The sequence below is a fragment of the Sparus aurata genome, chromosome 7, assembly GCF_900880675.1.
Source record: "Sparus aurata chromosome 7, fSpaAur1.1, whole genome shotgun sequence".
Taxonomy (NCBI): domain Eukaryota; kingdom Metazoa; phylum Chordata; class Actinopteri; order Spariformes; family Sparidae; genus Sparus; species Sparus aurata.
Genome location: NC_044193.1, coordinates 4,000,550 through 4,017,695, shown reverse-complemented (window position 1 = coordinate 4,017,695; position 17,146 = coordinate 4,000,550). Strand labels below are relative to the sequence as shown.

Here is a 17,146-nt window from a genome sequence, read left to right as displayed (position 1 = left end):
GGAAACCCCAAGAGGATTTTCTTGGTCAATAATTTTGACGCTCTGAGGTCCATCAAGGATGACATCATCACAGACATCTGTTCTCAAGACGGTAAGGAAAACTAAATCCACATCTTTTATGTTCTATATGTGACAGTCAAGGACAACACACACCAGTGACACAGCTGATAGCCGAGAGGTGAAATTGAGACATTTGAGAACGACCTGCAACAAGTCTAGTCAGTTTTATCTAAAAAGCGCAGTTTCCCTTTTCAATTAGAGCGGGTAGAGACTCTTAAATTCAAGACCCATTGAAGCACATGGTAAGAAAAAAGTGTGATCCATGGATGGCCAGTGTTCATTTGTGGTTCATGGTCCATGTCCGAAACCCTCCAGTCAGGTTCATGTCCCATCTAACGGTCGACGTCCTCTCTGAAACAGAGATTAGAGGCGCGGTTATTAGTCCTACAAAGCTATTACCATCTCAACCACACTGCTGCTCTCACAGGATCAACATCACAAGCCTAGATGGTGTTAGCATAGCATGAATATTAGCATGGATAGTGATAGCTGTCACTCCAACAGAAGTTCTTCTCGTGTATCAAGATACTGCAGTTTATAAATGGTCAAAGTGAAAGCTGAACTCTTTACTATTAACATGTACTGCTATACTTTCCTCTCTGCTCTGACTGCTGACATCATTCTGCTCTAAGTGCTAACTACTTGGATCTTCCGTGTTGTGCCGTCCATAAAGCGTCTGCACGAGAGACTTCACTGACCAAGGCAGCTACCTTGAATAGAGAACATTTTTTAGCAGACTGAACAGATCAAATTCTGACAGTCAAATTAGTCATTTCATGAGGTTGTGACACTTGCGCAATCCGGAACCGGAAGTGATGTGGTAACAAGCGAAGTACGCTGCTCGCGTCTCGCGCTCTTGCTAATGTTTTCTCAACTCTAAACTAACAATATGTAACCTAACTCTTCACCGAACCTAACCAAAGTAGCAGATTCACTAACCTGCTGACCTGCTACTGAGCTGCTGCGACCATGCCAAAAACTAAAGCGGTGCAGACCGACCCAAACACGGAGGCGATCACCATGGCGTCCCTCACCCACCTGCTTGAGTCTCATCGAACTGCCATCTCCGAGGACTTCAAACAAAGTCTCTCAGCTCTCGAGACCAAGCTGAACCGTGTTATAACTACAGTGACAGAACACGCTGAGAAACTCGAAACTCTTGAGAGTGATGGTGACGCGCGAAACATACGCCTGAAGGCGACTAAGAAAGCTATCACCAAGCTCCAGTCAGACTATGCTAAACTAGCAGCTAAAGCTGTCGACCTCGAGTCTCGGAGCCGGCGCAACAACATCAGGGTAATCGGCGTACCTGAAACCGTGGAGGGGCCCCAACCGACAGCTTTCTTCACCAAGATGCTCGAGGAGGTTTTTGAAGGGTTCATTGATTCGCCTGTGGAGTGTGAACGGGCTCACAGAGCCCTGGCACCTAAACCCCCACCCAACCAGCGACCAAGACCGGTCATCATTCGTCTCCTCAGGTTCCAGGTAAAGGACAAGATCATCCGCCATGCCCGGACCATGAGGGGTAGGCTGAAATTCCGGGGCCATTCCATCCTGGTGTTTGAGGATTATCCTCCAGAGGTTGTGGAGCAGCGAAATGAGTTCAAGGTGATCATGTCAAAGCTGTACGAGCGAGGATTCAAGCCGGCCCTACTGTACCCGGCCAGACTTCACATCAAGCTAGAGTTGGGGGGTAAGAAACACTTTCCCACGGTAGCGGAGGCTGAAGCCTTCATTGACTCCCTGCCACCGGTGGAGAAGTGTGGGACACTTTCTTTCTCACCGGCGGAGAGGTGTGGGACATTTCTCTCATTTTTTTTTAATTTTTTTTTTTTTTTCCTCTTCTTTTCATTTATTCTTTTCATCGGCGGAGAGGTGAGAGACATTTTTCTTTTCAGTTTTAAGTAGCTACATTTTTCCTTTTCGTTTTTGCGAGCCGGCGGCGATGACTGTGGCGTGTTAAAAATTGTTTACACAATGGGACCAAAATACTTTGTGTGTGTGTGTGTGTGTGTGTTTGGCTGTGTCGAGTGTGCCCGTGTCTATGTCTCAATGTCATCCCAGAAAACTCCATGATCAATCTGTACTGTTTATATTATGGGTTTTGATGAATTTAACTTCGATGGAGATTCTCAGCACTGTATTGATATGGGTGGCTATATTACCTGTAATGCTATTGATCCAGATAACTTAAAACCATTAAATGATACATATAATTATTCATTGCTACATCTAAACATCAGAAGTCTAAACAAGCACCACTCTGATTTAGCCTCCTTACTGTCTAACTCAAGATGTCATTTTGATGTTATTGGGTGTAGTGAAACCTGGCTCAATGACTTTTCATGTCCTGATTTATTTAACCTTGATGGGTACAATCTACACATTAAGAACAGACCAAATAGAACAGGTGGAGGGGTCTGCCTCTACGTAAAGAGCAGTCTTCAAATAAAAGTCTGTGATTTTTATTTAGAGGACGACCACTGTGAGTCTTTATTAATTGAGATCAACAATAATGGAAAATAGGGGTGTCAACGTTTACAATTTTTTCTACACGTGTAAATGGGGCTTCTTTATGATCTCTTTCTATCGCAGTTGCGGTAGCACCGATGCCAGCAGCAGTCTCTCCCTCCAAATTGTTCGGGTGTTTCCATCGCAGGTGGTTTAGCATGGATCCCGTGCTGTTGTTGTAAGCCAACTTTGCCTGACATAGCCTACACACAACTTGATTTCCACTGGCAGTTTGTTCAAAAAACACACAGTGCTCCGCTTGTTGATCGCCGCCATCATGTCCCCCAGTCAACTTGAAGTGACGTGACGCGACATTGGCTGTGGGTTTTTTTTAATTTTTTTTTTATATCAACGTAACATTGTGCCCCATTCATCTAACCTGCGGATAACCGCGCTAGTGGGAACATTTAATTGTATAGTTAGTTAATGTTATTATCTGACGCTTTCAGGTAACATTATCTTACTTTCACTTTTAAAAAATTGCGTCCGTCCAATTTTCCTTCGGCCGTCGGTATCAATTTATAGCGGGTCGGCTCTGGTACGGAATGTAATCTGTGCTACTGTCGGAAAACGGGTCGGATGCGGTGACCTGTGCAGGACTCCGCTCTAAGTGACCATTTTAATCCTCTAGCCAATTATCAAGCTAAATATCCAACATGCTAGTTAACGTCAAAGACTGTGGTGGAAGACGACGGTAAAATATTTCCACTAGATTTATTTATGCCTGAATTTTGGTAAAAGGTGTGGCGGCTTTTATTTTGCCGTGGCGGTGCGCCACAGTAAATTACATGTAGAGGAAACCCTGAATAGTATATATATATTGATGAGAAATGAACGAGGAGGAGGAGGAGGGAAAAAAAAGACGTGTAAACGGTTATTGATTTTTCTAAACGGTTATGATTTGTTATCCGTGTACCCGTTTACACGTGTAGACGTTGACACCCCTAATGGAAAAACACTTATTGTCGGTGTACTCTATCGCCCACCAGACTCTGCTCTTGACACATTTTGCTATAAACTGGAGGATTTATTACATAAGCTGAATAAGCTAAAAAAAGACTGTATACTTCTTGGTGACTATAATATTGACATTTCCAGGGAAGATGGGGCTAAACAGGACTTTATGAACACACTACACTCCTCCTCCTTCTTCCCTACCATTAATAGATTTACTAGAGTTACACAGACATCCAAAACTATCATCGACAATATCATTAGTAATATACAAAACACCAAGCTGTAGACGGGAGTCGTGCAGTGTGACATTACAGACCATTTTCCTATTGCAATATTTTTTATTCTGGCAAATCGTTCTCCCCTCCACTCTCTAGTATTAAATCTAAAGTCCTCAATGAGAGAACCTTACAGCACCTAATTGTTAATTTACAGGCCAAGTCGTGGGACTCTGTTTATAACAGTGGGACTCCTGATGCTGCATATGACAGTCTGATAAAGATCATTCAAGACTCCATCAAGGACACAATCCCTGAGAAGACTGTCAGATGCAGCACTACGCTCCAGAACCCTTGGATAACAAAGGGAATTTTAAAGTCTATTAAATACAAAAATAAGCTTTACAAAACCTACATGAAAAATCCTTCTAGCCTAAAAAAAGAGAAATATATTTCCTACAAAAATAAACTAACACAGATTATAAGAAAGAGCAAAAGAAGTCATTACACAAAACTCTTACAGGCTTCACAGGGGGACTGCAGGAGGTCTTGGAATGTGCTAAATGAAGTTCTCAACAGGAGACATAAAACTATAGCTCTACCGGACCTTGGTGATGCCAAAGCTGATCTTGCACAGAGTTTTAATAATCATTTCGCCTCAATAGGTATAAATCCGTCTAAAAAGATCAGTCAACCCCAGGGTGTCACCTTTAAGCATTTTCTTTCTGGTAACTACATTCATTCATTTTTCATGAAACCAACAGATAGTTCTGAACTCCTTAAGATCATTTTGGACCTGAAAAGCTCATATACCGCTGGTGTAGATGGAATATGTAGCAAGATCATGAAAGCTATTGCAAATGTCATTATAGAGCCACTCGCTTACTGCATCAAGACAAAAATCGCTAAGATAATTCCTATTTTTAAATCCGGCGACAGTAATGACATGAGCAATTACCGGCCAATATCAATTCTACCCACTTTCTCTAAAGTAATGGAGAAAGTTGTATACAAGAGACTAAGTGACTACCTTGATAAACTAGATATTCTTGTTCCATCTCAATATGGTTTTAGAAAAAAGAGCACAACCTGTATGGCAATACTTGACCTAATAGAACAAATCCATGACTGCACTGAAGAGGGAAAATATGGTGTTGGCATTTTCCTGGACCTATCAAAAGCCTTCGATACCATTGACTCAGATATTCTATTGTACAAATTGCATCACTATGGTATCAGAGGTATAGCACTTAAATGGTTCAGAAGTTATCTCCATGAGAGGGAACAGTATGTCCATGCCAATAATTATAACTCTAACTATCAGCCGATAATCCTTGGGGTCCCCCAGGGCTCCATTTTAGGGCCACTTTTATTTATCCTATATATAAATGATCTTATAAATTCCTCTAAAATATTTCATTACATTATTTTTGCTGACGACACGAATCTGTTTACATCTCACAAGAACCCACTTACTCTACAAGATATAGTAAATTCTGAATTATCCAAAGTGGACTCTTGGTTTAAATGTAACAAACTGTCACTAAATGTCAGCAAAACAAATTTCATCTCTTTTAAATCAAGCAAAACAATTAAATATGCTGATCACTGCCAGATCAAAATTAATGGGCAGGAGATAAAAAGAGTGCATTCCACTAAATTTCTGGGGGTCCTCATTGACGACTCTCTTAACTTTAAAGGTCATATCGACCACCTTATACATAAACTGTCCAAATATGTTGGCTTATTCTACAAAATCAGACATATCCTTCCTCTGTCTGCCCTTCTCACGCTGTACAAAACTCTCTTTGAACCACACCTTAACTACTGTTATGTGATATGGTGCAACACCTTCCCCAGCCATCTAAAAAAACTTATATCCCTGCAAAAGAAAGTCATACGGGCTTTGTCCTGGTCAGAGATAAATACCCCCACCCACCCTCTGTTCCATCGCTTTGAGTTACTAAGACTGGCTGAGCTAAACGAATATCATAATGCCTGCCTCATGTTTCAAGTTGTCCACAAGCTGAATTCTAGACTGTGTAGCTTTGTTCCCATCTCCAGCCCCCAGCACACATACCAAATGAGAATTAAATCACGTATATCAGGAAAATGTCGTCGACATGTACGCACCAGCATGAGTATTGTCTGTAGGGGGCCGCAGATATGGAACAGGATTGATGATGGCCTTAAGGTGTTGCCCTTTATCTCCAACTTCAAAAGACAACTAAAAAATCACTTCCTATCAAGCTGTATCTAATATAGAACTGTTTCCTCATGGACAACTGGGATGTATGCGTATGATTGTATGTGTATGTCATGTATTAATTATGTATGTTCTGGTGCGCTTTTGCGTGCATTCACTTATTATTTTTGCTTACAGGTGGTAACTGTGTATATTTTTGACTGTACCACTACCTTCTCATGAACTATGGGCCCCCACCTATAAGCTTTTCTAGCTTCCTTTGGGGGACCCATTCACTCTACCCTATTAACTTTGTATACCAACTGTATTATATTATATTATGTTTGAAGTGGTATTGGTGAATAAACAGAGAAACAGAGAATAATAATTTATCCTTTGTTTTACAGATGCTTCCTTCACAATGTTAGTTTATGGGAAAAAGTATTTTTGGGCATAGTTTGTCACTCATGCATTAACATACTGTCCTAACTCCTATTTTAAGCCAATCTTAGAGCATGATGTGTGGCTCCCAGATTCTCTATAGTGATTCGTCAGTGCTCCATTTCATAACCAACTTAAGATTTTAAACTTTGCGCTAAAAGTTATTTGTCAAAAAAAATAATGCTGAAGTGTGCAGCTCAACTTGTAGGTTCCCCTCCCATTGGTTTTCTACATTAGGGCGCAGACACACCAAACCCACATCAAAGAGCTAGGGGCATGTGAACACACCACAAAGACTGCGCAGGGTTCTCCCCAGAAATTGTTAGTATAGCGGCGCACCGTCAGTCGGGGGGGGGGGGGGGGGGTGCAGACCGTCGTCACTGTCAATCCGGGTGGGGGGGGGGGGACGGACGCTCGATCGATCATCGCCGTCAGCCGGGGGCTCGTCGCCGTCAACTGGGGGACGGACGGACGCTAGTCACTGTCAACCGCGGCAGCCCACAAACACCCGCTATAAAGCAGTTAACATTGTTGAGTATAGCGGTGCTGACCTAGCCGTATAGCGGCGCAGCGCCATTGTTCCACCGTCTGGGGAGAACCCTGCTGCAGTTGGCGGCCAACCAGCTCATATCTACTGTGCCTGAGTAAGAGGAAGTAACTCTCCATACCCCACCAGCCGGCAGTAGTCTATAATTGTTATGATAATGCAGCATTTATTGACACCAATTTAGCTAATATAGCCAGAATATGTCTGATAGTGCCAAATGTAGCAGCAACAACCTTAACCACAGACATCAACCTCCAGCCCAAAACAGAGCCAACTGTTGATGATCGGCGATTTGGCACATTCCATCTGCCATCAATCAGCTACCTTCACATTTAGTGTGTGTTACATCAATTAATAATGAATTGTTCAATGCGAGTCTCCATATTGTCGTTTGTGTGTGTTCTTTTACTTACAGTTGGATGGATTTTGCTGTTATGGGTAAAATAAATTAGAAAATGGCAAGAAAACTGGAACAAGGTAAGAAAGCAGGAAAAACAGAAACCACACTGACATGTTTGTGTTGTTGTGTCCACAGTTTGCAAAGATATACCAGGCGACCTACTCTTCTTGGTTGACAGCTCTGGGAGTATCGACCCTGAAGAGTATAAGACGATGAAGGACTTCATGAAATCTGTGATCAGCAGGTCTATGATTGGGCGGGATGAGGTGCAGGTCGGTGTCATGCAGTTCAGCTCCTTCCGAAAACTTGAGTTCCCATTAGACCGCTACAACAGCAAAGATGAAATACTGAGTGCCATCAACAACATGAGACAGATTGGTGGAGGCAGTGACATAGGCGCAGCCATCACAGCGCTGTCGCAGTATTTTGATCCAGACCGAGGAGGACGTCCTGACATGAGGCAGAGGCTGGTTGTGATAACAGACGGTGAATCCCAAGACGAGGTCAAGGTTCCTGCTGCAGCTCTCAGGGCAAAGGGAGTGGTGGTCTTTGCCATAGGAGTCAGGGAGGCCAACACCACCCAGCTGCTGGAGATCAGTGGCTCACCAGAACGGATGTATGCTGAGAGGGACTTTGATGCTCTGAAGGACTTAGAGAGTCATTTGGCCTTGGAGCTCTGTGATCCAGAGAGAGGTAAGTGCCGAATGCACCTAGTAGAATGGCACTGAGTAGAGCGCATACCTCCAACAAGGCCCAACAGTCCACTTTAACCTAATCAAGCCAAACTCTGTATCAAGATATGGAGCATTCAGACCAAACACAAGGCGAATTACTCGCACATCCAGATTACAGCATAGCCCCGATCGATCCAAACTCCACTCAGGGAACAAGCAGTTTGCTTGTCGTCTGGCCGACAGACCTGATGAGGCATGAGTAAAGGCTTTCTTCAAGGCGGCATTATGATGTTGTTATTAAAATGCTTAAATGTTGAGGAGCTCTCATTTGTGAGTGTTTCATGATAATGTGATTGGTTCTTGAACTTTCCCGCACTCTCCACTGTAACCCCTTTTCTTCCCCTCATTTTTATTTCTAACCAGACTGTAAGAAGACAGGAAAAGCTGACATCATCTTCCTGGTGGACGGCTCCACAAGTATCACGCTGCAAAAGTTCAGAAGCATGCAGAAGTTTATGAAGTCTGTGGTGAGCGAAACCACAGTTGGCAAGGAACTGACCCGCTTTGGGGTCTTCCTCTACTCCACCAACCCCCAATCTATTTTCACTCTGAAACAGTATGACTCCAAACGACAAGTTCTCAAAGCAATAGACGCACTGAAGTCGCCGTTCGGAGACACGTACACTGGCCGGGCTCTGGCCTGCACTTTAGACTACTTTAATCAAGATAATGGAGGTCGGGCGGCTCTCCGGGTGCCACAGATTCTTATGGTGATCACAGATGGTGATGTGACCGACCGCAGCAGTCTGGTTGAGCCATCAGTGGCACTGCGGGACAACGGGATCACCGTCTTCAGTATCGGAGTGGAAGGAGCCAACAAGGCACAGCTGGAGGTCATGGCTGGTGGCGACAAATCCAAAGTGTTCTATGTGGACAATTTCGAGGCCCTGGAAAATCTGTACAAGAATGTAACTCATGTCCTCTGCAATTCCACAAAGCCAGGTAAGAGACTCTGCGCAGCCTCTGCTGTCTCGCAGTCGAGCAACATTCAAACCATCTTTGGCTTAACTCCGACGTTGAAAGCGAAGGCTTTCGATTTTGAACACCATGAGGGGGATGGCAAGCTCCCTCTCTAAATTGTTGCGCCACTGAGAAAGGTGTGTGTGAGTTTGTACCATTTTTTTAAAAAGTGTGTGCGTGTGTCAGTGCGCGCGCACACGTATAATAACCCTGGTGTGTGTGTGTGTGTGTGTACATAATAAATATCTATCTGATACATATATATTACGGTTAACTGAATGAAATTCCCAGATAAAAACTAAACTAAAGCTACTTAAAGTGAAACTGTTTTGTGGATGTATCAAACCTTTGTGTAAAAGCATAACTGCGATGAAAGCGGCAATTTTAAGATTTACTGTATTTTCGTTTTCAGCTCAAACTCATTTTCAATGGGAGGGCTACGGGCACTTTTAAGATAGCATCAATATCGCTATTTATACTGTAAAACACTAAGAAGGCGCGACACAACATGAAACTTTGCTCGTAGTATCACCTGGTGATACTACGTGTAGAGACCCTGTAGGGTCTCTACACATGAACAGGAGCGTTGAGAACATTGTTTGTGTACACAGAGTTTACTGAAAAGAGAGTTTTGGAACAACTCACGTTAGTAGTAGCTTGTTCCTCTAGCCGTCATCATGGCAGCCCAGACGTACTCGGGGATCGACGTGTCTGGGCTGCCTCAGCTAGAGGAACAAGCTACTGCTAAGGTAAGCAAAGTTTCATGTTGTGTCGAACCTTCCTAACCCTTGTTTTAAAAATAGCGTGTTGCTCTGTAAATGGCAATAAATTTAGTTATTTTTGAAAGTAATTCGGCGACTTTATTTTTCCTTACTTTTTCGTACTTCGTGTAGGTCTTGAATTTTGTTCAAAGTGGTCTTAAAAAGTCTTACATTTGACTTGTGCAAACCTGCAAATACCCTGTTTAATCAGACTGCAGTATCTTACAGGAAGTTAGTAACTAATGTTTCCATCTTTCCAACAGCTCTGTGGGATGGAAACACTGGACTAATCAATGCACAAACTCCCATTTTCACTGAAAAGGTGGGAGGAAAAATCACATATGCGTGTTCCTTCTTGTCTTTCTCTGGAAGCAGGAAGATCTTCTGTAAGGAAGAATGTGAAGAAAAAGACATTCTTGTTGAGACAACTGGCGACAGAGCTCAGAGAGGCAGATATGGCATTAGATACGAAGGAGAAGTGTATGAATCATCTTCATTTCTGTATGTGAGCATCACAAACCTGACCAAGTCTGACTCGGGGCGCTACAGATGTAGACTGGACAGAAATGTGTCTTCAAGTGCGCACAAGGACATTGAGATCAGAGTTGAAGATGGTGAGTTTGTCCTGAGACCCTTGGAACGGACTTTTTATTACATTTTCAAATTTGTTTTCAGAAGGGCATATTTTCCCCATTGTCATCATCACACAAACAATCGATCTTAATAGAAAAGTAATCTCAACGACAGGATTCCCTTTTATCTGGACAATCAGTATCTAATCATTTCATTGTGTCACAGCTCCAACAACTTGCCAGCCTTTTCCAGCATCAGCCTCCACACTGACGACTGCAGGTAAATGTCACATGAGAAGTCTGAAAGAAAGAGGAACATACCTTTCTATTTCATCCTTAATGACTGCCATAGGCGGTGCTTCTCCATCTCGCACATGCGCAGGTCGGGTGTTTATACCAACAAAGTCACCTGTGACCCCTGATGATACCGGCTGACATTCCGGTGACATCATAGGTTCTGTTCCTTTTCATCTTCTCGCTTTCGCAGGTAGACGTACGTCAGTGAGCGTACTTCTCTGCTGCTTCATCGCTGGTAGCCTTGCGACAACCTGTCGGAGCTGCAAGCTGCTCGCCCTCCAAGGGCTGCGACGAGCTGAGACAGGAGGTTTGTTGCGGTTTGCCGCGGACACCCCTTTGGATTACCATTGGTTCGTCTCTACAACTGGCTGAGTATACCAGGCGTATTGTTACGTTTCCTTTGAGTATCTCTTTCTTTTGTTAAATAAGGTTGGTGAAGGCGTTGCACTCGCTACCTCTCCCGATATTTGTGCTATTACTTACGGGCACTAGCGGTTAGCATTGCCTACTTGACCTAGCGTCTGTGTAATTGCCGCTCTCCGTTGTAGTTTTATATGTTGGTGAAGCCCGTGTACTCGCTCCCTCTCCCAACATTTGTGCCGTTATTTGCGGGCATTAGCAGCTAGTGTTGTCCGCTTAACCTATTGTCTGCGTAATCGGTACACAGTTGGTTGTAGCCATCTTCCGTTGTAGTTTTATATGTTGGTGAAGCCAGTGTACTCGCTCCCTCTCCCGACATCTGTACTACTGTTAAATCTGTGAGTAATTTGTACAACTTGTACCCGCCTTTGTTGTAGTTTTCCCGCGTTGGTGAAGGCAGTATGTGCGCTCCCTCTCCCATCTTAGGCGTATATTACTATTTTCTGTAGCAGCTGTGTGAGAAGGTGAGCAGGTCCTGCAGACATTCACGTACACTCACCTATATTCACCTCCACTCTCGGTCCGGCTCCACTGCTCCTCTGCGGAAGCGCGCGCCGCTGCAGGGGCGGTCTTTATTGAGCGAGGGGCGAGGGGGGCATGGCCCATGTCGCTCAAGGGTCTTTGTTTTGTAGTTGTATATTGGTTTGGGTGATCCTTATGCAGAGATTTTGGTTTGTCAGGTGAAATATTGTCTGTGTCACAAGGAGATTTTGTATTGTTTATTCTGAGGCATATTTATGTGTATATTGTCAGGGGTGGACCATTATGGTTTTGGTGTTCCCCCTCATTATTGGTTTGCCCCAATTGGGCTTAGCAGGCTGCCATATTTAAGGGAGCTTCATTCAGCTCCCTGGAGCTCTGAGTGGAAGTAGCCTTGTGTGAGGCTATGTTCCTGCCATTTTGTTTGCCTGACTTTGTCCTCAGAGTATGTGTGTATTTTTATTGTTTTGTTTTTAAAAAAAATAAAAAGCCTGTTCTTTTGGCACCTGATGCCACTATTTTTGCTTTCCTTTTGGCACTTTTACTGACATTTCGCCCGGCCTTGCTAGTTTGTGTTTTGTGGCACCTGCGGTTGTGCCCGTTTGCTTTGTTTTTTTGCAGCAAGCTGACCCTTGCTGGTGAAGGCAGTGCTCTCGCTCCCGCTCCCAGCATAGGCGGGTGCTGTTGCCCTTGTAGTTAGCAGACATGTTAGCCACAAAGGCTATCTGTGTTTGTTGTGCGACACCTGCTGATGAAGGAAGTGCTTTCGCTCCCTCTCCCAGCATCTGTCGTCTTTCTCAGTTTGCTTGTATTTGAACCGGTTGTCACCATGCTTGGTGACCACCCTTGCTCGGCCTGCCTGGCCTCTCTGCAGTCTGAAGATGGTCATGATATGTGTCCTCCGTGCCTTGGCCTTGATCACCTTGGGTAGGGGCTTACGGAGGACCCATGCATAAACTGTAGCTTCATGCCCCGGGCAGTGCGGGTTGCCAAACTGGCTGAGGCTGAACACCTGCTGGGCCATGTTCCGGAGCTGGACCAGTTGACTGAGGAGCTAAATCAAATGAAATCCCTCTTTCTAGCCATCCAGTCTGGGACTGGTGCGGTGGATGTGGGTGCTCCTGCTCCCCCTGCCGCCATGTTCGAACCAGAGGATGATGTGCTCTCCGTGGCTGCTTCAGCCACTGAGTTCGCTGATTATGGGGCGGATGTGGTCCCCCAGGATGCTGCCTCCCACACCCCGGGGCGAGCTCCCGCTCCTCAGCCTGCAGTTGCGGTGCTGGGTCTGAGGATAACCCCATGGGTGCCGTCATTCGTGTGGCCCTGGCCCGCCAACTTGGATGTTCTGCAGGCTCAGCTGCCCCCGCCAGTGCTTTTTTCAGGCGTGGTCGAGCCCCTGCCACCTTTACTGTGCCTCCGTCAGATGAATACCTGATGGAGTTGCACACATGCTGGAGAGATACTAGAGCCCTCTCTCATGCAACATCAGATGAGCGGACCCTGGCAGCCATGCAGGATACAGCCAAGTTTGGCTTGGCCCACATGCCAGCGGTTGAGCCGGCTATAGCGGCTCTCATTGTTTTGCCTGATGAGGCTCTGAGGCCGAATGCCAGGTGTCTGCACCCCCAGTGTCGGGCTACAGATGACCTGCTCTCTAAGGCCTATGACGCAGCAGCACGCATGGGACGCCTTGGCAATTCCTTGTCGCATCTGATGCTTGCTCTCTGAGCATCCCTGTAGGAGGCTATGCTGGACGCTTCCGTCCACAGCTTTGGTGACGCATCTCTGCAGGCATTTGCTTTGATGTCCAGAGAACTGGGGCGCCTGATGTCCACACCTGTCCAGGCACCAGTCGCCTCTCACCGAGGCGTGCCGCAGAACCCTCTGCAGCGTCCCAGTGGAACCCGGTGAGATTGTTGGGTCAGCTGCTGTGGAGGTGCTTGAGCGCGCAGTCCAGGCCAGGCAGACTCGGCAGCAGTTCTCTGGGCTTCACAGGAGCATGGCTCCTCCCAGCAGACCTGGGGGTTCTTCAGCTCCCCCCAGGCGCTGCTCTCAGCCACCGACTCCCTCCAGTGGCTACCTTAGGTCTCAGCGACCGGTTCAACAGCCGGCTCAACGAGGTCCTCAGGGCTTTCGAGCCCCCGAACGACTGCCCTCTAGACAACCTCAGCCCTTTGACGCTGCCCGTCATCCCCCCAGGGCCTCTAGAGGCTGGGGGACCAGGCACTGAGAGTCTGGGGCCGGTCGTCGGCTGTTTTTCCCAGCAGCAGCTCAGCTACTGGGCTGCTTCCACCACGGACCCTTTGGTGATTTCCACCTTAACCCCCGGGTACACACTTCAGTTCTGACGCCAGCCGCCTGCCTTCGGCCGGGTCAGGATGACCATCATATGCAACCCGGCAAAAGCCCATGCCCTCAACCAGGAGTTGTCCGCCCTCCTGGACAAGGGTGCCATCAAGTCAGTAGACCCCTGTCACCCGGGGGTTCTATTCGACTTACTTTCTTGTCGACAGGAAAGACGGCGGACTCCGCCCTATCCTCGACTTGAGGGGACTCAACAGGTTCCTGAAAGTCTTGAAGTTCCACATGCTCAGTACTGCAGAGGTCCTGCGTACTGTTGCCAGAGGGGAATGGTTTACCTCAATAGACCTGAAGGACGCGTACTTTCATGTCCCTATAGCACCACACCACAGACAATTTCTGCGGTTTGCCTTTCAGGGCCGCCATTTTCAGTTCAGGGTGCTCCCGTTCGGCCTCTCCCTTTCTCCACGGGTGTTCACCAGGTGTGTGGCGGCAGCCCTCTCACCCCTGCAGTCGCGGGGCATTAAGATCCTGCCGTATCTGAACGACTTGCTGGTCTGTGCGCCATCCCGGTCTCAGGTGACTCAGGACACAGTGATTCTCCTCTCACATGTGGCCCAGCTCAGTCTCAGAGTGAATTTCCCAAAGAGCTGCTTGGTTCCTTCACAGAGTACACTCTTTCTGGGGGTGACTCTGGATGCCGTTGCCATGAAGGCCTGTCCATCACCTCGGTGAGTGGACCATATTCTCTGCCTCCTTCTCCTCTTTCAGGAGGGCCGCTGCCTGCGCTATGTCCAGTATATGCGCCTCTTAGGCAAGCTGACGGCTGCAGCCACTGTGGTTCCCTTAGGGTTGCTGTCACTATGTCCCCTGCAGAGGTGGCTGAACAGCTTCCACTTGGATGCCAAGCGGCACTGGCACAGGAAACTCAAGGTGTCACGGTGTTGCCTCCTTGCACTTGCCCCGTGGAGGGAGAGATCATTTCTCCTTCAGGGCATGCCCATGGGCTCCATTGCATCCCATTGGGAGACTGTCACAACAGGCGCATCCCTCTCAGGGTGGGGTGCTGTGTGGCAGAACCGGACAGCTCGAGGCCTGTGGCCTACACAGGATCGCTCGGACCCTATCAATGTGCTGGAGCACATGGCACTGCAGCTTTTTCTTCCATTCCTGAGAGGGAGGCATGTGCTAGTACGGTCGGATGCAGTATGAAACAGGTGGTAACTGTTTTCTGTCTGGTGTTCGGACAGGGGTGAGGACCTCGCGCACTGTACAATTCTGGAGTTCCTACAGTCACTCCTGAATGACGGACGGTCCCCTGCTACTCTGAGGGTGTATGTGGCGGCCATTTCCTCTCAACATGCTCCAGTCCCTTTTCCTAAAGGGAGCCTTGAGGTTACAACCCCCAAAGGCACAAAGAATTCCAGCACAGGTTCTGCCCCTGGTGCTGGATGTGTCTGCCTCCTTTTGAGCCCTTGGCGCAGGCAGAGTTGAAGTGGGTGTCTGCTAAGATTGCCTTTCTGCTTGCCATCACTTCAGCACAGTGTGTTAGGGAGCTACATGCTATCTCTGTGAGTGACTCATGTCTGAGGTGGAACTCAGATGGCTCAGGGGTCACTCTGTGGCCGAATACAGCTTTTCTTCCTAAGGTTCTGTCATCGTTGAACCTTAACTGACCTATCCACCTGGCACAGTTGCCCCCCCCCGCAGGGGAGGAACGGTTAGGACTGCTGTGCCCTGTGCGGGCTCTAAGAGTCTATATAACTTTGACCGCAAGCATGAGACGGTCAGAAAGGCTGTTCCTCTGTTATGGTCTGTGATTCTGCAGGAATAGATCCTCTGATGTCACCGGAAGATATAGGCTAGCTATCATCAGGGGTCACAGGTGACTTTGTTGGTATAAATGCTCGACCTGCGCATGCGCGAGATGGAGGCATTCAGTGCTGAAGCACCGGCTCTGGCGGTCATCCAGGATTCATAGAACCGTAGTTACATACGTAACTTTCGTTTTATTTTGAACCAGGAAGTGTAAAACAAACCTTTTTCTTCTGCTCAAACAGCCAAAGCTGTGCAGCTGTATGTTCGTCTGACTCTGGTCGTCATCTTCATCGTATCATCAGCAGCTGTGCTGATATTCTTCAGGAGGAGGGCCAGTAAAGCTGAAGGTGAGGCGACAGAAACACAAAACATTTCTCACAAAACAAATTATTTTCCCTGAATGAAATGAGCTGCATGTGTTTTTAACAGTGGATCTCATCCTCTCAACTGGATGTTTTTCAGATCCTCCTGTGGAAGCTGAGTATCTTAATGTCACTGAGGTGAGACAGAGTAAATTTGGGACATTGAGCATCATTAGTGTTTGTGAAACCAGCTGATATTAATACAAACTAAACCCCTCTTCTCCTCCTGCAGGCCAACCCAGTGCACGAGGAGCTCAGAGAGGACAGACAGAGCAGATCTCCTCCTGTAGAAATGTCTGCAGTTCACAATTTGCCCTGCAGCCAATTCGCTGAAGACAGTGTGTAAAAACTGTGGTAGGTGGACTCGGCGCCACGAGCCCGTCAGGTTGGATTTGATAATGTTTGAACCTGTAAGCTTCTGTTGTTTTGAGGAGGAAGTTCTGAATGTTTAGTGTGAAAGAGGAAGGAAAAGGTGATGCACGTATTTTATCGACTTGCTTTTATCAGAAGTCACTGTTTTTTTAAACTGATTTGTCTTCAGTCAGTCTTTTTAATCCCTTTACTGAGCTTTAATCTATTTCTGTGTTTTAAATTCCTTTGATGTAATGTTGCCTTCTTCTTGATTGATTTTATTCCATATTTTTATCTCCATGTTTTGTTTCTTTTTTGTGATCTTGCTGGTATAAATACTTTTATTCCTGTTAAGTACTCAGGTTTTTTTGTGTGTTTTTACATTTTCTGTTCTGAATTCTTGTTTTTACTTCACTGTAGACGAGGCTTCCTTGTGTTTGGCTTGACGCTTGAATGTTTATTCTGTGATATTGTCTTCCTGAGTTCATTCTCATTCTCAACAATCAATATTAAATCATAGATTTGCAGACAAAGCACTATGCAGAATTGATGATTATGTGACAAACAGGCCAGTTTTATCTTGTTTTCATCAAATGATTTTACAGTGTGTCCTCTTTTTCCAGCAGGGGAGACAAAGGAAACATATAGGTGTAAAAAGTATTTTTAAATATCTGGCCTACTTACCCTGTGAATTGTATAGCGGAGACAAAAATATGTTGATGTTGAAAAGTTAATTCTCTTGTGAAAATACAGAATGAATAAATTCCAACAGAA

The 17,146-nt window shown here is 46.1% G+C and overlaps 1 protein-coding gene across 1 annotated transcript in view; it reads left to right on the top strand.

Annotated features, from left to right (window-relative positions):
* Positions 1-17,146, top strand: part of LOC115584710 (collagen alpha-6(VI) chain-like) — a 100,060-nt gene extending 82,914 nt beyond the window's left edge. The window contains exons 9-15 of the mRNA XM_030422317.1: positions 7,452-8,009; positions 8,414-8,992; positions 10,035-10,385; positions 10,570-10,623; positions 15,902-16,006; positions 16,122-16,159; positions 16,254-17,146. Coding sequence (XP_030278177.1) covers positions 7,452-8,009; positions 8,414-8,992; positions 10,035-10,385; positions 10,570-10,623; positions 15,902-16,006; positions 16,122-16,159; positions 16,254-16,367 — 1,799 coding nt within the window. The 3' untranslated portion in view covers positions 16,368-17,146. The remainder of the gene's footprint in view (positions 1-7,451; positions 8,010-8,413; positions 8,993-10,034; positions 10,386-10,569; positions 10,624-15,901; positions 16,007-16,121; positions 16,160-16,253) is intronic.